Source organism: Vanacampus margaritifer, chromosome 4 (genome assembly GCF_051991255.1).
Source record: "Vanacampus margaritifer isolate UIUO_Vmar chromosome 4, RoL_Vmar_1.0, whole genome shotgun sequence".
Taxonomy (NCBI): domain Eukaryota; kingdom Metazoa; phylum Chordata; class Actinopteri; order Syngnathiformes; family Syngnathidae; genus Vanacampus; species Vanacampus margaritifer.
The window spans coordinates 16,933,344-16,953,768 of record NC_135435.1 but is presented as its reverse complement, the minus strand read 5'-3'; the positions used below and the strand labels follow the sequence as shown (position 1 = coordinate 16,953,768).

The 20,425-nt window shown below is 37.8% G+C and overlaps 1 protein-coding gene across 3 annotated transcripts in view; it reads right to left on the bottom strand.

The window, feature by feature from the left end:
• furina (furin (paired basic amino acid cleaving enzyme) a) overlaps nt 1-18,289 on the bottom strand; it is a 60,774-nt gene extending 42,485 nt beyond the window's left edge. Inside the window, exons 1-2 of one of the 3 annotated variants that reach the window (XM_077562966.1) lie at nt 18,123-18,289; nt 11,256-11,582 (exon numbers count right to left, since the gene is read on the bottom strand). In XM_077562966.1, coding sequence (XP_077419092.1) covers nt 11,256-11,549 — 294 coding nt within the window. In that variant the 5' untranslated portion in view covers nt 11,550-11,582; nt 18,123-18,289. Of the gene's footprint in view, nt 1-11,255; nt 11,583-14,186; nt 14,452-17,681; nt 17,832-18,122 lie in introns of those variants that run through there. The other 2 variants (XM_077562968.1, XM_077562967.1) reach the window with 2 other exon arrangements.
• Nucleotides 18,290-20,425: the final 2,136 nt, after the last annotated feature.

The following is a 20,425-nucleotide window of genomic DNA, read 5'->3' as shown; positions in this document are numbered from 1 at the left end:
CCTAGCTCGCAAATTAACAGCTATTAGGTTAGCTCGTGGGATAACCTAATAGCCGTTTTTAGCGGCTATTTGGGAGTTATCCCGGGGTTAGCGTGTGGGTAAATGGCTAGCCAGCGAGCTAACAGTTAGCCTGCACATTAGCGGCTATTTGGGAGTTAGTGCGCGGAAGCCACATTCTAGTAGGTGCAAAAGCTGATGGCAAACAAAAAACCTTTAACACGTATCAAATCACAAAAGATGTTTAATAAACATGTCATTTAAGCAGTCAAGTGCTGGAGTTTTTATTATTATTTTATTATTACAAATTTTGACACCAACTTTTTTTTCAGCAAACGTATATTGGCTTCAAATATCGGTTATCGGGCTCCCTGACTACCGATATTTAGTATCGGTATCGGCACTGAAAAAAGCATATCGGTCTATCTCAAATTTTTGGCAAGGCACATCCCCTCTATGATTACAAACACCAAGAAAAGAACACTGACATGAGTTAAATCCCAATGTAAACTCGCCAGAGTATACTATAGTGAACTTAAACGTATGTAGAAAATACGATTTACGAACCAGACCTTCTACCATGTGAGAAAGGTGCACAAAATGTTTATTATTCATAACACAAAATTATGATCCCAACGGCAACGCTCGCAACTTCCCCATCCGACCACTCTGTGGCAACAAACTGCCGCTGTTAGAAATTGACTAAATAAGGCATCCAATTCCATCAGCGGCACTTCACTATCAGCAACCTCATTATTCACAATATAGATGATAGGCTCTCTTCTAAAACAGGCATCCAGGGATTCAATATTGCAGCCACGCTGGGGGTGGGGTGCTATGAAAGTATTTACTCATTCTTTCCTACATCAGCACAACACTAACACACATCCTGAAACTCAATTTCCTTTGTTGTATACTGTGCTGCCTTAAGATACAAGGGATTTGACTTGGAGCACACATTTGAGATATGAGTTTTGTATGCTGAAATGAACTTAAGTCAACTCATCTCAAAACACAGTTTAGCAATTAAGTGAACAGCTCAACAAACACTTATAATTACGCTCGCGTTTGAAGTTGGCTTTCAAACTAAACATGAAACTAAGTCAATTGCACATTGTGTAATTAACAACTACATACATTATCTGTGCCTTACGAGTCAGTTTATCTTAGTGCTAACATAATGGGAAATGCTATTCACATGCAAACGGTCAGCATTGATAATTGCCGTTTTAAAACCCTTTGAAGCAACAGATATTTGAACACAAATGGTGGAGGCATGGTATGATGCCCCAATTGGACTGAACCTTTGATGTAGTCATTCACATAATAATAATAATAATAATAATAATATTTTTTTAAAAAACACTTTTAAAGTGTATGGAATGCATCTAAACATCAAAAAATGTCACGTGGGGCAGTGTGCTTAAAGAAATAAATATGGCCACTCAAGTTGTAGCAGTGGGAAGACACTTAAATCACCTGAAGGAGTTGTCACGTTAATTAAACTGGTAAGACAACCCGGAGGTACAAATAATATCAATAGAAACATTTCTGCCAACTTGGTTTACGAAAGCCATTACTGGAAATATGCACAAGCAAATAAGCACCCTGTGCTATTCCAGGAGGTGAGAGCAACCTTGAGCATGGTTTGAAATGAAAAATAGGAAAATATGAGAGAGAAAATCCATTCAAGGTGAAAAGTCTAGCTTGATTAGAGAAACAAGATTGTCGTAAAAAAAACATTCAATGAATAACATTTGATCAACTTTCACAGATGCATGTGCTGCTTCTGTTTCTCTGTCCATTATATATCGCTGTCTGTCTGTTATTTTCACTTTTCACCGCAGCTTTTGGAACGCAATCCCTGCATAAGACAGGGATCTAATGCATCAAGATGATTGCTGTTCTTTTACCACGTAGTGACACCAAAAAAAAACTATTAACCATTATTTACCATAAACAACTATTAATAAAAAACCTGTTTCCCTCACAATCAGCAAAACGCTTAAGTTGAGTCATGTTAGATATTATTAACATTTAAATTCTTTATATTAACCTTGTCGAAATGTTTTGTAGATGTGAGGTAGTGTTGAACTCAGTATAATTTGACCTTAAGGTGGAACATATTGTTTGGTCTAAAAAATTATTTCTCAGTGTTCTGTGCGAAAACACACATGTGGTCCTTGAGAACAGAATCTGTCTCGAACACACACACCCCTGACCCTGACTATGTTTGCGCAATCGCTCACGGAAAAGTACCCAGAGAGTATGTTTTGTCTACAAATGAAAGAGAGGCGGTCTGTTTAACTATAAGAAGCCATTTTACACGCGGAAGAGACACATTCGGACTCTGAAATTCCACCTGTTACGTGATGTTTGGAGTCTGTCACGATGTCCAGAGATCTCTGTTTTTTTTTTTTATTAAATCATTTTTGCAAAGGTGTTTTTTCTTACATTAAATCTGTCTTCAAATTTTTGGAACACCCAAAGAGGACAAATATATTTATTCCTCTTCAGTCACTAGTACTACACCTCACCTGAAATTAAAAAAATATATAAAATACAATTAAGGACTCCTGTTATTTCAGAAAGAAAAAAATCTGGTCATTATAAAATGTTCCACCCAAATAGCACATTCCTCCTGAAGTGCTGCTTCACACGGGCTTTTAAACATTCACTTCATTGTTTTCGTTGAAAACGGCTTATCAGATCGAGGCCCTGTTCAAATTGCACCTCAAATGAGTGACCCGCCTCCCCAAGGAGACTGTTGATGTATGTGCTTACATGCAAGAGAGAAGCTAGGTCATTACAAGCCGTGTTCAACACTCCACATTCTCCATATCAGGTAGTACAAGATTTTCTGAATTTAAATTAATGTTTGCTGTATTTCTTTTTTATTTTTTTTCTCTCTCTCTCTCATGTCAGTCCAGCCAGTGAGGGCCAAAATCCTCAACAGCAGTAAGTCATTAGAATTAAGAAGCTGCCTAACAACAGTCTTATCTCACAGCCAGTGCGGCACATGTGTCAGTTCAGTTCAGCCCAGTGAATTTGCTTCCTTCCTCGAAGCGATGAGTTTACCTCCACCCAGATTTATGCTTTTAGTCAGGGTTCACATTCAGGACCTTCTGAAGGTTGAATAGAAACAGCCAACAGGACAAATACTAAAGGAAATTATCATTCAGTTTGAGTAGTCAAATTCCATCCATGAGTCCTGTTTTTTCACTGTTTTTGTTTGGATTCATTCACTTAAGGTGCTCATGAGTAAAGGCTACTAGGTACTGATAAAGAATTGATGGGGATTTTAGTATATTCTGCTGATTTTTGAGTAAATACATTTACATTATTCACTATGTTTCTGAAAAGTAAAAAGATGCACTGTATATGTAATACTATTCAGAGCTTAGCTTTACATTCCGACAAAAATTCCGCAAATACCTTAACCGACTGCGTGTGTGCGTACATTCTTGAAAACTGAAGAGGTACCTGTCCATATATTTCCGTGTCACCCCCAGCACATCTGCCTCTTATTATAACCCCATGACCTATGTGTGTGCCTGCTCGCTCCCAGCCCCCCCATTATTTCGCGGCGGGAGAGCTGAGTAATGAGTGAGTGCCAATGCGCTTCTCGAGACCCCTGGCAATTTTATTGTACACTTCTTTGCTGTCGACGGGAGACAGCATCCTGCAGATGAGCTTGAGATTTTTTTCATCCGTTCTTCAGTTGTTGTTTTTCCAAGGAGCATGAGTAAAGGTTTTGGTCATTCTAAAGCAGGTGTGTCAAACATACGGCCCGCGGGCCGGATCAGGCCCGCAAAGGGGTTTAATCCGGCCCGCGAGACGATTTTGTGAAGTAAAAAAAAAAATTTGTAATGTCGGACCAATTAATCAGCCACAATCAAAACATAAATTCGTAATTTCACAAGCAGTCCTCTGATGAGCAATGCAACTTGTACATGGAATCATCCTGGATGTCATTATTTTACACACAACCTAAAGTTACGGGGGGGGGGGGGGGGGTTTATTTAAAAAAAAATCATAGACCAACATAAACGTGTTAAATACAACACAAATTCAATTACTGATAACACAAATGCATAATAAGGATTAACGTCTTACCTTCATTAAGTGCACCACACAATGCATTCCGAGAACAATAGATATGCAAAACAGGTAGATTTAACACGTCCGGAACGTATACAGTCAAAGTGCTGCCGCGTTCCATTTGCATTCGTGTTATTTTTTGGGGAACAATACGATAACAGTTGAGCTCCGTAATTTAGGGCTGAGTCGCTGACCCACAAATAGCGAAAGTCTGCGTATAATTGACAGCAATTGTTTTTAAGTTATATATGCCATTATTTTACCGACCTGGCCCACTTGGTAACATATTTTCCTCCATGCGGCCCCTGAGCTAAAATGAGTTTGACACCCCTGTTCTAAGGGTTGTTTGTACATGAGCGTAATTAATGATGGGAATTTGACAAATCTGTGGGGGATTTTTAAAAATTATTATTAGGATGCATTAGCTGTCCTGTGAGCACGTCAACATCAGTCAACGATTACATTCGGGTTTGGGAATCTTTTGTGTTTCTATGCCAACATCATACTGAGCAGAAGAACGCCACTCAGAGGCCACAAACTAGCCGAGAAAGAATCAACAGAAACTCTATTGGTTGCAGGTATTCCATTCACTCATCCTGATTCCTTAGTATGAAATACATTTTTCTTTGGGGGTGCTTGGGACTACTATTAGTACTACACTGGTGGTGGCATTTACCCGAAGACAAATATTGCTTGATCTAGAAGTCATTTACTAGGGGTAATTAATTTACAATAACACTGCCAACGATGAAAAGAACCATGGTTCAGGTATTAATATGATAGAGAAATGCAGTACGTTAAACACTATCGGTATTTTAAGGCCACTTCTGCATCAAATTAGTGGAATGAAGAAGCATGCAGCATCTTAGCGTCACATGTTAAGACCTAGCTTAGACACTATGTTTAGAAACAACAGTGCTAAGATGGATCAAATTAAAGGTAATCCTTTAGATGTCTTATTTGGATCTGCTAGTCCAGTTTGATTTTATTTTTGTTCCACTTGATTCCAGATTATTATAGCATTTTTCAGCGTCAAAACTGTCAGTTTGAGCAAAACCCCTTCTGTCTTGAAGTTCTTAATATGGTGCGACAGTGAAATCAGCCCAACATTGCAAGATGTTACCATTCATGTTGTAAAGTTATACTATATTTGGTATGCAATGACAGCATTCACTTTTACAAGGCTTGCTTCGATGGACTCTTATCACTTCTTCATGGTGTAATAAAAACTCCACAACTCAATATCTTTGTCTTTCTGTCTTGAATTTGTTGCTTGAATTTATTGCAACTATAATACTTTCGAGTTGTACAAAATAAATACAATACATTTGCATTTCTATAGTTTAGCTTATTAAAATGAATCAACTGTACTATCCATTCAATTGTTTTATGGCCAATGTGGTTTAGGTACATTAATTCAGGTGTATTATCTCCATGTTCTCTTCACTGACGTCTCCACTGGAGTAAACCGAATCAGTCAATCTCTGCAGTTCATTAACTTTCAAAGAAGAGCAGCTGCACTGCAATGAAGTGAAATCTAGGGCTGAGTCAAGAGAGGCCAAAGTACGGAATAAAAGCAGGCGCTCTCACAGTGACCCTTGGACCAAAGACAATGTAGACATTGCTGCTGATCAATGATTGTGTGGCGTAAGCGAAACATACAACACGAAAGGCCTGGACGCAACACTTTGACTTTGAAACCAGTTCGCAGTCACACCAGCACCAAAGCACAGGCTATGCTGATTAAACAAGGCTGTGCAGTCCGGAGCGGCGCATCATAAATTTATGATGATCCTGACCGAGGCAATACATTTACAAAACACGTTATATACAATCAATTATTAAATGTTGCAAGTCCATAGCTGTTGATATTGCGTTACATGGTTGACTTAAGGAATCTGGAAGCCCTCAATGTAACACAGCAAAATTGAGGTCTAACTAGATGGATAGTCGGCACTCATAAAAGCAGCATTAGTTCTAAATTTCCGCATAGTCTATCAGAGAAATTTTGATAAATGCCCATGTCCACCCTTGAGCAACTTTACCACCCTTGAGCAACTTTATTGATTTTAATTTCCAAAGAGGGCATTCTCAACAAGTTAATTTCATATATATGTGATGTACCCTAATGTGATCTCAAAAAGCCATTCTGAAAGTTATGCTTCTTTTCAGTCGGATGAAATGCATATGGTAGCAATGCAGTAAAGCAGAGGAAACACCTTTGTGGATCGTGCAGAGTGGCTCCTTGCAGAGCTCAGCAGGCACATTCTTCAGCCATCATCTTTGGTCCAATCATGTTAGATGTTTTTCCAGCATTTTTTTTTTCAAGCACCTTATTCTGCACCCCCGAGTTCATAGCTTCAGTTCTCCCGAGTCCAATTATGTGTTTCTTTCTGTCAGTCTCTTTTGAAACATGCTGCGTGTGGCCAATATAAAACTTTTACACTATCGTTGGCAATCGACCAAATTCTCATATCCCTCAAATCATCACTTTTGCGGAGACCCCAAAAATGTTTGTTCAGACATTAACATTGCATTGCCAAAGAGAGCAAGCCATTTTCAACACCAGATTGGTCAAATACGTAAGACTTAACCCACATATGTGGAATGACCAACAGTATAGATTTGTAAGAAAATATTACATTTACCAAATTCTGACAGAGGAAGTTTCAGCTCCGTTTTAGTGAATAGACCACCAGTAGTTGTTTTGTGATGACTAAGTAGAAAGCCGTTTGGCCAACTCACTAGCAGCAGTAGGGCGGATGTGGACACTAACACATGTTATAACTTATTTCCCATATTCAAAACAGGGTTTTGTGATTTGTAAGAGGAGGCAAACAAACATATTACAGAGGTTAAGAAACGAATTGCTTACGTCACTAACTTAGGGGAATCCACGTTTTTGTTTTAATTCGCACCAAGGGCGGAGAGACAGAATGTCCGCAAATCGCATTTGTTTGCGAAATCACCAGTTTCTACATTTAATGAAAACAACATGAAACGAATGCTGTATCAGTATCAGTTGCTATGAGTCTCAAAGAATATGCGTCGGAACTCACTCAGAAAAGTCCCTTTTTTTTCCTTTTTGTGTGTGTGTGGGGGGGGGGGGGCAAAAACTGACAAAAACGAACTAAACATGTCAGACAGAAAACCAAATTCCTGACAAAAAGCAACCACATTACCAGTTTGTTCGGTCCTCAGTGAGAATGTGTGGGTCCATCCTCTCATACATCCAGAAAAGGTTACTGAAGCAGAGCAGTCTGCGGCAATGAAGATTTTTTTTTAACACAATATAACTCTTTTTACAGTCTTTTTATCATTCATCAGCACCACAGGGGTATTTCCACTCTAAAAATTAATGCAGTATTTTTGTCTAAGGTCTCTTAATAAACAATTAAAAATAGGATACAAGCAGAATACAGGAAAAAAATTCAAATGTTATAATTTTGTCAGGAAGGGTTGTTAAGTTATTCTTAGCACCGTACAATTGCAGTCATGTGGCACAAGCTTAACCAATAAGTATAGACTCTATCACTTAACATTATAATATCCTCAAATTGTTTCTTCAGGCGTAGCCTTTTTGGTATTTTGCTGGGAAAATGCATTAGCTGTCAAATGTACTGCATAGTTATTAAAGTTATTAAATTGCCATGATATGAGGTAGAACCAGAGGTTAATGCTGCTATACAGCATGTTAAACAGTGACACTCCCTTGATCACAAAAGATTCATGAGCTGCATGCAAGGCTTGAATAGTTGGTTTAAAAAAAAAAGGCCCCAGGCCAGCATCAGGAAGACGAGTGGCCTTAAATATGCAAGAAATGAGAAGTCTTTAACGAGGAGTCAATCTCAACTGATAACAGGAAAAAGCACTCTTGTACATTTGCGCATAGCTGATGCATTTTCCCCAGTGTTAAGTGTTTGATCCCCACATCTACTTTGATCCTATTCTCAGACAACTCAATAGATTTTTTTTGCCTTCACTGATTAAATGTGTCATTCTCTTGCTGATGTTAACGTATACTCTAATGCCACATTATGACGTGAATACCAGTAGAATGGAAGAGCGACTCAACCAGATCTTATTTTCATTTGAGAAGCAGAGCAAGTTTGATGATGCGGGCAAGAAAAAGTCTTTAAAATGTAAAAACAACCAGTCGTAGAAGCAAGCTGGCACTTAATCCAAATATCAAGCCGTGTGAGTCAGCCGATTTCTTAATTGAATTACTTTAACTTTGTTTTAATTAGTCTACTGTTCCGAAATGGACCTAGAAGTTGACGGCGCAAGCAATAACATAAGGTCTCTTTGAAAGATCTCTTCATTTGAAGAACATTAATATTGATGTTCAGTGTCACGCAATTACAGATCGAGTCTGGCCAGTAAATTCTGTGGATCTTGACTTGTTTCGCTACAGTTTTCTCACTGACATTAAGGAGTTTTACATTGACTATATAACTTGATTGATTAGTACTGACAATCCTTTGATCATAAAATTCCATGGCAATCTTATAGAAGTAAAGTGACACTCAGGGTTCACTGTTGGAGCCACTATAAGGCCGTGCTTAAGGGCCATCTAATCGGGACCATTTCCACAAGACTTTTTTCAAAACGGGTTCATTTTGACTGTCCTTTTGTAACAATATTTTTCAGCCTAAACGCAAAGTCAAAAAATATCTTAATCCTTTGGGTGTGCATCATTGCCCTCACTTGTTCATCCTGAATGGCATGATGGCTGGACATTCCCTGATGTTTAGACTTGCAGATTGTTTGAACAGATGAACATGGCACCTTAAGGCATCTGAAAATTTCATCCAAAGATGAACCCGACTTGTGTAAATCCACATTTTTCCTCCTGATATCTTGGATGATTTCTGTTGACTTTCCAATGACGTTACACAAAGAAGCAGTGTGCCTACAAACACGCCCAAAGGTTTGTCTCTAACTCAATTGTCATAAATAAATCAGAAGCTTCCAAAGACAAGACATCATAAACTGGGGTTTCCCAAGTGTTAAAGGCATTGTAATCTTACTGTGATGCACTTGTACTGTAATGCAGTAAAAGTACTGTATTGACAGACCTTTTGATTTTCTTTTTCTGACTTTAAAGATAATAAATGAAAATGTGTCTAAAAAATCCTCATTATTCTGGCATTTGGTAATCTGCAAGTGAGAAGAAAAGTGTATGTGACTATAAACATATGTAAACTTCTGGTTTCAACTGTATGTTATGATGGGTTGGGAGGATTACTTTTAAATGTATTCCGTTACAGTTACAAGTTACCTGCTAAAAAATGTAGTTAGTAACATAATCCAGGTTTCATGATATTAAAGTAATGTAACTTGATTACTTTTGGATTACTCCAATACCAAGTACACTCATGAACACAAAACAAAAATAAATATCACCACAATATATATTTCTATACAGTGCGCTCCTGCTATTTGCGGGTGATAGGGACCCAAGCAGCCTACTAATGGAAAAAATCATTGTATAATTGACACACATTAAAATGTATTAATAGATGGGTTAGTTGGTTGGTTGATTGATTGATTGAAGGCCATATGCTGTTTCGACTGTCACTGAAAGCAACCACACTTCACGGACGGACGGACGGGCGGACACCAACAGACGGACACCAACGGACCGACAGACAGAGTTTTCAAGTTTTCAAACAGTGAATACCGGTCGTCACTTCCTCCTTTCATCCGTGAAGCTTTTTAAAGGGTGTGTAAGACCTGACATCAACACAACAGCGGTGTCTCTCTCTCGCTCGCTCTGACTCTCTCTCTGTCTCTCATTATAGAAAATTGTAATCCCTTAAAATAATCCCCATTTTTTATAAATGTACCTGTAATCTGATTGATTATGTTGTTGTTTTTCCTGTACTGTAATGGAATAGTTATTTCTTTTGTATTCTGATTACGTAACGCCGTACATGTATTCCTTTACTCCCCAAATCTGGTTATGACAGTAAATGATCATAGGTGTGAACGCTTGTTTGTCTGTGCGATTGACTGGTAACCAGCTCAGGGTGTACTACTACTACTACTCTAGCCTAAAGTGAATTTAGCAGAGAAAAGCACTAAATTGCTGGATTGAGTTATCCAAATCTGTAAACTAAATTAATGAAGTCAACACTACAAAATCACCTGAAACTGATAAAAACTATCCAGCTGCAGACTTTGATCTCTCCTAAATTCTCTATCCTTCCTTCCTAATTCCAACACATGCACACAACAGCAGCGTCCGACACATACAAGGCTATGTCTGAACACACATACCACACTCACAAACCACAGTCACCATAAGCAAAGGTTTCAAATGTTTGTTCTGAGCTAAAATAAAAAATTAAATTAAAATTAAAAAAAAGTCCCGAGTTGAGTCAAAGAGCAGTAGCATTCTAGACTGTAATAAAGATGCTGTAGAACACATTCCTAAAAGTATAAATGGTGAAAAAATGGTAGAACTTGCTCATTGGTGGCAATAATCAAAAAATAAGATCAAATCCTAACATATCTGATGAAACTCAGTCGAATTCTAACAACCTCTTATAAACTGTGGCAAAACATGAACTGATTATTGTAGATGATGTCATATCTTTTCATTGTCCTGTCTTCCCAAACCACTAGGGTCTCCCATGCTGTGATTTTGTAATGGTTATTTTGGAGGTCTGACATTTTTTGTGCTGCTGAAAAGCACAGAATATACTTAAAAGTGATCAGCGTTCTCAGTTGGAATCAAGCCCAAATTTTGCAAATAATACAGACATTACTGAAGCACAAAAAAAGTGTAATTCCTTAGCCACATGTCGAGATTTACAGTATGTGGCTTTGTAAATCAAGTGAAGCTTTCTGAACAGGCAGACGCATCATAAAACGGCATGTTAAACTGATTAAACCGGACCCACACACAAATATATCACTATTACTAAGCAATGTGCCGATTAGTGCTTACAGCTGATACTTACCCAGACAGAAACTAAATTATCTTTGGTTTGACTTAATAGTATAGGCTACTTTAACTTAATAGTATATAACTTGCAACACTGTAATAATTCAGCAGAGTTCTAAACACAGCCTCATCTCACTTTTTGTTTTTTACTCTACTCTTGTACAACTACACATGCAAACCAGAAAACTCCAAATGTTGAACTTACATGTCCGTAGTTGACGAACCCGTGTTTATTGGCAATTTGGTCTGCTTCCTCCCGACCTCCAGGTATGTGGACAGCCCATGTGTTGGTGTAGACCTTCTGACCCAATACTGGTTGCAGCCCAGAAACCAGCAAAATCGTCAGGGACCATAATATCAACTCCACCAGAGTGAGCCTTCGGCTTCTCACAGATGGAGTTGCTGGACCAGCAGCCATGGGGTCTCCAGAAGCAGCACAGTCTATGAACATTGCACCGTTCCACCCGGCCAGGGCTGCCCACGGTACTTGCTGGGGCATGGAGAGACTAAGAAAGGGAAGGTCACGGCTTACCTGATGGAAAACACAATAAAAACGTATTCATCAGCCAAGTAGAGGTGCAAAAATGTTTTCAATCAAAAACAAAACAACTATACACAAAAACTGACATTACAAAAAACCCACATACACAAAAACACAAAGTCAGCGCAGCAACAAAAGACATTTACAAACATATCAGGGTCTTAATCCAGTCCTAAATATTTATTTAAAAACTCCCATCTTCCTATACATTTTTTTTTATTTCATTGTTTGTGTCAGCTAAAGTATGTACCCCGCCAATATTTTATATTGCCTCATAGGACTTAAAATCTGTTAAGTAAAAATATATTTATAATTTTAAAATTAAACAACTTTCCTATTAGTTATTAATTATCAAACATTTTGGGAATCAGTTAATCATTCAGAGCCACTGCTTAAAATTTAATTGGGCCAAATCCTGATTTCAGCCTCTCAAAAGGAAATATTCTGATTTCTGTAGTCATCCACAAAAGCAGTTTTGATGTTATGTTATGGTCCAGTAACTGAATCATTAACAATTTAGGGAGGAAAAAAAGATAATAGCTGGTTAAATCTATTGCGAAAATATGATAATCATTAATTGAAGCCATGGTATGTTAGTAGTGGTAGTAATGTAGTAGTCCTTTGCATTAATCAGCACTGAAGAAAGCTATTGCTTTGTTGTATCGTTGGGTTTGTTTAATCGTTAAACAAGACTAAAAAAAAACAATAGTTATCTGTTTATAAGCAGCAATCAGAGAAAAAATATGTACAATAAACTTAAAAGGAAATTACTTACTACAGATTATTCAATGGAATAATCGATAGAATAATGGGTTCTGAAAACATTCCATAGCCGCAGCCCTATTTGCAAGTGCAGATGGGAAAATGCAGGTGGGAAAATGAAAAACAGGTGGTTAATTTCTTCTGCTGTTGTTCTAATGTGGTTTCAGTTGGCTTTAGCGGATGAACTATTCAATTTCGAAATATCCGTCTGTATTGCCACAAGGCAGAGCAGTAACAACGGCTTAGAGCAGGCATTCTAAGAGCCAGCAAGATTTTGCAGATGTTATATGAAAATGTGAACAGTCGAGACCAGACCAAATATTGTTCTGATACCCAGTAGACAGACACACCCTTGGAACTACAACAAGCAAGAGCTGGCATCAAGAAAGACAAATACTGCACTTAACACTAGGGTGATTCCCAAGCTTTGAATAGAACTGCTCAAATTCACTCCCTCCTGCTTGCTATAAGTGGCCGAACGTGTTTACCTTGTTCCAGTCTTCTCATCTGTTGTAACATATCACAGCCCTCAGAGAATGGCTCGTTCTCAAGGGATGGCTCGCCCTATAGATTAAATGATGGCTTTTCTTTATGCTATCACGGCACATTCAATGTGTGTCACATTGCTTTGTTGGTGTCGCGACGTGTTGAAAACTGTCTGGCCAACTTGCATAATTATTTCTGGATATGTGGAAGTACTTGGATTTGCTAGCTAGACAGTATATTCTGACATGAGTTTCTTGGCTTATGCTGTTTCATCTTTTTAGTATTATTATTATTATTATTATTATGAGCCAGCTGGAATAGGCTCCAGCCCCCCGCGGCGACCCTTGTGAGGAATAAGCGGTTAAGAAAATGGATGGATATTATTTTATTCATTATTAGAAAACAAAAAAAATGCAATGATTGAATTGTTCATTAGCAAAAACTTGATAAACTAACGAGCAATGCCTTGATCAAACAATTCAACTGTAAAAACGTCATTTTATTGAAAACAGAGCCCTGAAATAACTTTTTAGCTCTTTTAATACAAATCATTATTTTAGGTCAGTTCAATGACAAAATCAAAACTGTCGGTGAATTGATGGAAACGACTTTGTTGTTCTGCTGAGGGGAATGTTTTTTCCGCTTTTTCATGTCCTTCACGCAATCTAAAATTTCTCCATTCATCTTTTTTTTTTCACTAGCTGGGTTGAATAAGTTTAAAAACATCTCACCCACATACGTTGCTGATCTGAGACCATTTTACAGTCCATGCTCAGTGCATTTCAAGACAGCCTGGGCCATTTGAATGACACAGCGAAAATTAACACCAATATCAAAAGATCTATGGACTTAAAGTGTTAAAAAAAAACGGCTTGCACTGGTAAGAACATTGTGTATTACTGGGAAATGCAATGTGAAATTCAAGACACATAGCCAACAAGGCAAGAGCCATTTTTCAAATAATCAAAATACAGATGATGAGAATAAGGTTTATTTACAAAACTCTTTTTTGGTTGTTTTGGTTTGTTTTTAAACATGCTTTACAAAACAATACCAAACATTTAAATTTGTCTGCCATTTTTAAAAATGTATCTAAGACGTCTATGAAAATCAGAAACCAGTGGAAGAATAGCCACATTAGATTATTTATTTATTTTTTAAGCTATATAGTTTACTATTACCTGAGGTATTGCTGATAATAAAGACATTCATCAATTAGTCAAAACAATTTCTGGACAAAAAAAAAGCATTAAGTCAAACTGAAACAAAACAAAGAATGCCCAACTTTAAAAAATAAAATAAAATAAATTTAAAAAAAACACAATGCAAATCTGTAGCATAACTTACTTAACTTTGTCCTCTATCCTTTGGTGAAGCGAGTAAACGAGTTTCCAAACCTATTTGCGGTTAGTATGTTCTGACTTTAAATACAGATGTCTGTGACCTCACCTACAAGCTCAGCCACTCAGTTGCCTAACAGCAGGGTTAAAACGCACACACGCACGCCAAGTACTGGTGTGTGCGGGAACTCTCTTACTATTCACTAGAGACATGAAGCAAAAGCCCACCGTCTCATTGTGAGTGGTCTCTTGTAGGAGCACAGTAAATGATACCACATGTCAGACAGTCAACTTGTAGTAGAGGAAATACAGGAAATCATAATTAGCCTCACTAAAGTAGAAAGAACTTGGAACATTTCATATTATCTCATTGATTAAATATTTACATTTCAAAGAAGTACAAAAACACCATTACTTTCTGTTTATCTAACCTGCACTTACCAAAGACACACAAACAAATTATCAGCGCAAATCTATTAGCGTCGGGTAGGATTTCAGCACGTTCAATCAAACTAGCAATTTTACTGGTGGGCTATACAAAATTAGTTAATACTTGATCCTTTTTTGTTAACTTTGGACATTTTCTGTATTTCCTCATGGCTTGCCGCCAACATGGCAACTTATTTGACACAAAGTGCTGAATGCTACTGCAGAAACATTAGTCCGTGTGGAAACATTATCCATACCAAGCTTGAAAGCAGATATTTTTCCTTTGACCTCTTTTGTGTGCTCGATTTTTTTTATTTATCCATTGCAGCCCATATTGTACCACTCCACCACACCAACTTCAGCTATCAAACACAATGCAATGCCAGGTGTGTTGAAAAGTAAAAAGCAAGCACCAACTAAACCGAAGGACCAAAACTGTACATGCAACTAAGCAAAATCTGAGTGCCACTTCTTTCCTGGATTCTGTCTGACCTGGAATGACTCACACACCATCCATTTTCCTTCATAGTCATAGTTCCTGTTGAACAAGTTTATTTTAGGAGGATACGGCAAAATGACATTGTTAGGCTCTCCATAGGCCAGCCGAGTTTGGCTACAGGACACCTCCAAACCATCCAAATATATCAACAGAATAAACTTCTGTTGTAGAATGTAGATCATGTTTATTATGGCCGATTTAAATAATCATTCAAGGGTCTGTTTTAATCTCACAGTCAAGCCCCTGTGTCTAAAATCATAAAAACAAATCCAGCCATTTACTCTATTATTTACCCATCCTGAATTGATCACTAGTCAATTGCAGGACACATCTATTACCAATCACCTCAATGCAATCAGCACAGATATCAGTAGTTACACAAATCCATTACTTTTGAAGCAACACTTTTCATAATTTGCAAGGTGTAGCAAGAAGAATACTTTGCTGGCGTAATAGCATAATTGCCTAACTCATACTTGAATGTTGTCGGAAAACGAGAGGAAAAAAAACACAAACAAAAAAAAATCAATTACTTTTGAATCAACAAACACTTTCTATAAATTGGGGAGGAGCATACAAGAATACTTTGTTAGTGTAGTAGCATCATTGCCTAACTCAAATTGGAATGTTTTCTGAAAACAAGGGACAAATAAACACATTCAACAAACAAAGAGAGTCCAATTGCCTTGATTCAACTTGTGTGGATTCCCATCACCGGGATGATCCGATAAATGAGAATGTACACAGACAAAAGTTAGAAACACAATTTCAATTTTAAAAAGCACATTGGCATTTTTATTGATATTTTGTCACAGAGTTATAATTCACTTAGGCAAATGTGCTATTCGACGAACAATGTAAAGATGGCAATCTTGGAAAAAAAGGAACCCTCAAGTTTACATTTCTCCATCGTTATTTTTTTTGGATAGTGACAATTTACTACAGTACAGAAGTTATCTCTAGACCCCTTAGATATAATTTAGCCTAACAGCGCAATATATTCTCAATCATTTAGGTCACAGCAATCCACAAATGTTGAACTGAGGCGAATAGAATCTTCTTGCTTGCTAAATTATGTGTACTTTTTGTTGTTTTATGAAAACATTCAAACAAGACTTAGGAATTTATATTCTGCGTCAGGTATAGAACCACGCTGCACATCAACAGACCAACCAAACACTGCATGAGCAAACAAAATGTGACAAAGCTAAGAAAAAACTCCCCCTCTAAGGAAGAAACCTCCAACAGACTCCAGGTCTGGTTGTCTGCCTTGACTGAATGGGTGGAGATAGTTATGGTTGGCCTCAGGGGGGCTGGTTATAACGACAAAATCAGATAAATGGATTGTCATTCGAGGTGTAGGTGTCTGTGACCCCAGGGGGGCGATGTTCCCCAGGGCATGAGAGTTGCTTGAGAGTTGCTTGAGAGTTTGACCACAAAATAGAAAATTTACGTTAACATCATCGTAAAGTCAGTATACCCTCCTATAAATACTTTTCACTTTAGTCCGAACTCTTGCAGCATTCCATTTGAGAATATTTGTGCCCAGATGGTGAGGGGATGCCAGAAGGGCAAATTCTCCTCAAAGTGCAGTTTGCAGACATAGTAAAACATAAAACATGACAACTAGCACGGGAAAAGGAGTTAAGAGTCAAAAAATTAAGCACCAACTCCATCCAAATCTCCGGATTAAATTAGGTTTCACTAAAAAACAATCAATATGACCTGAGCATCTCCTGTATAAATGCTTATACAATGCTTGCTGAACACATGAAAATCAAACAACTCAAAAAGCAAAACACCATTGAAACGACAAGTATGCTTTTAAATGCACCATACCATTCCATATAAAAATAGCCCGTGCCGTGGGAGCATTTATTGCTTAAGATTGGCGGCCCTTTGACCCACGTTGTGTTATGCCCTGAATACCATTTAAATTCCCAACCTCTGTGAATACTCACAAGCGCAGTTTGGGTAGTGTGGGTTGACTGATCATGCCTGTAGAGTAGGGTGCAGGCAAGACCAATCAACCCACGCTTAATCCAAACATTAGATAGGTAATGTCTTCACTTACATTTGTCAATTTTTTTTTTTTTTTACACATTTTATAATATTGTTCTATCACTACTGTCGAGGACTAAAAGGTAGTTTAATATTCAAAGGACTAAACGGTTAGCTTTGAACCAATTATATTATTCAGTACTGTAGAAATAAATAGATTTTGAGCCATTCAAGTTGTTCTTGTTATTTAGAAAATACGAAGCAAAAATGTGCCAAAACGAAATCCGAAGGGTTACTTGTCACATCGACCCTTCGTTCTCGTTGGATACAAACAGTAAATAACATGTTTTGTTATTGGTTTTTTTTTATGTTTTAGAGCAGGATCCAATTTCATGACATTTAAAATTAGAGGAAAGCAGTTCAATTCAAATTCTTCAAATTAATCTTATTTTAGGATGCACACAGTCAATAAAAATCCATTAACATTCGACTTCTCTTGCCTGTAGACTCAAAAATACCTCCACAGTCGCGTTTGCTATAGATCCGCCGATAGGATCGTGTTGTTGATCTCACCTCACGCGTCAAGCCTGTGACCACCACCACGTAGTCATCTATCTGGCAGCGATCTACGTCTGCTTGACAAAATTCACCAGAAAGTGGGACGCAAACTTGACTTCCACTGTAGCTTGACGAGCTTGACTTTACAGACGCCTCCACCCCCTTTTTGCTTTTACATTCCCTTGCTAAATCGTATCACTTTTTTTTTTTTACAAATCCAGGAAAGCCGCGGGTCGTACACCCAATCAAACCCGACACGGTCGACGTCACCTCGGTGTGTGTAAGCTCGCAGTCCAAAGCCCCTGACAGTCACCTGGCTCGACAAGACCCCAATTGTTCCACTCGGGCTCGCCGTCCCCTTGGTACCGGGCAAGCCAAAAGCCGAACATTTACCCAAAAACAAGTCCGAATGTGTGTGTCGGAGCTAACGACAAACTTACGAAGGGCTCAACTTACCAGCTTCCGTTTACATGCTGCTCGACCCGGCGTGTTGTCTCGCACCCAGCGGTGCTAGAAACGACGACGGCGCGGAAAAACCACGGAACATTTGATAAGAGAGAATTGCTGGTTATAAATAGTCATGATATCCCTCTGTGGTGTGCCGCCGGAGAGGTCCACACAAGCCCCAGGAAATACGTCACGAGCCGTGGACGTTTCAGAGACACCCACTCGTATAACGCGGCGACAGCACCACCTCTCGGTCGCGAGTGGCGTCGCGACCTCAATCCTTTGTGGTTCAGAGGCTACGCACACGCCCAGTTTATTCTTAGGTCACACAGGGCTTTTAAATATAGCCATCGGGTTTAATATGTGGCGAGCAAAATGATGAATTGATGTCATGGGACGTACTACTTCACATAGATGTTATGGCAATTTAAGATTTTTATTGCTTTTTGGAGAACTGCTCCCACTAGACCAAGTACCACCTAAAAAATACACTAAACCCATCAAGTAACGTCATCATGACCAACATAAAATGTCATTTTTATCCCTAAGAAGCATAATTCATATTTTTGTCCTTCCATTCATTTTTCTATACCGCGTATTCTGTTCAGGGTAGGAAGATAAAAAGAAATAAAATAGGAGAAATAGAAATATAGCACAGAAAAAAAATATTTTCTTGAGTCATACTTGATCATAAACTGTCCCGGAAAGCTCACATAGCCTACATTAAAACAAAGATAGCCAAATATATCAATTGTCTCAATGTTATTCATTGAGCAGTGAGCACTTAAGCAACAACCGCAGAAGTAACAAAATACTGAACGTAAAACAAACCACAATAAATAAGATAGTGAAATGAATAGATAAAATATTTTCTAGTTCAAATATACAAAGTTCCAACATTTTGGCATACAGGAGATTCAAAATTTACCTCTTGCTGCACAGTCCACATCAGGGGTGTCCAAACTTTTTCTCTCTGAGTCACGTAGAGAAAAACCCAAGAATAAAAGGGCCAATTTGTTTGACTTTAATTTATATATGGCACACAGAAAAAAATCAGTCAATGAAGCATTTGCATACTGTTATATACTGTAGTACAGTGTTTTGGGGTTGTTGTTTTTTTCGGGGGGAAGGGGGGGTGCTACTTTCTATAAGGAAAATAGTTTAGGATTTTACAAGATTTGAAGTAGTTAAGACCCTGTAACCCACCAGAAAACGTCAGCCCCTGTGCTGATTAGCAGCCGAATCCTATCTCTACCATCAGAAACAAAACAGGAACAATCTGTCATGACATTTTTTTTTAAAAGCAGAACATGAAGGAAACATTTTTTGCCAATAAGAAATTAATTATCTCTTATTCACCAGAATGTTATGAAGAGAAATGTTACTTGTTTAAATTGTAAATAGTTCATTTCATTTGCATCTTTGGATGTTTAGAAAATCTCTAGAGTATATAAAACAGATTTATTAGTAGCAGGGCCACTTAAAAATGGTAGGTGGGACACAATGTGCTTTTAAATGTTTCTTACGAAGTTCAATTTGTTAGTCAAACAATACAGTGCAGGACTAAAATAACCATGTGCTACATTAAATGGATCACATGTTCAATCACATCTATGCTCATTGCTTAGGGAGGAAATAACAGTTACTGATGTGACTCACAAACTCAACAAAATAGTGCAGCAGTTGTGTCAGGCAGTATTCTAGAAAAAGACCAATGGAACATTTAAGTCAACAATTATCCCTCTACATCAGAGAGATTGCTGCAAACTCATGTTAAATTGAAGGCAGCACACACCTGCCATGATTTAATGTGCTTCTAATTAGCCACAGAAAAATTCAGCTGTTCAATCCAGCAAGTTGTTTTTGTGTCTAGCAGAAGCCTGAAGGCTTTGTGCAAACACTTCTTTTTTTTTGGACCTTGCATAATTTTCGTAATTATTTATGCACCAAAATTGAACCATGGTTTAATCAGACCATTACACATTTCCCAAATGTGTTGCAGACATTTTGTCATGGTCCGATGAAACCAAGTTTAAACTTTTTACCATCATTCCAAAAGGTGCAACAACAAAAAACTACAATTTTTAACAAGGGTGTGAAGACTTTTTATATCCACTATAGTCACTACATCTATCTAGTAGTCTCACTGGAAACTGCATTAAAGTGGAAAGTAATCATTCAAGCTCAAGTGAAAATTTGCATTTTAATTCTATTCCTCAAAACATAAAGTCATATTTAGGTAACCACATTTGCAATTTAGAAAGATATTTATTCTGAATTGATCTTAAAATTATTATCAAGCATTGAAGAAT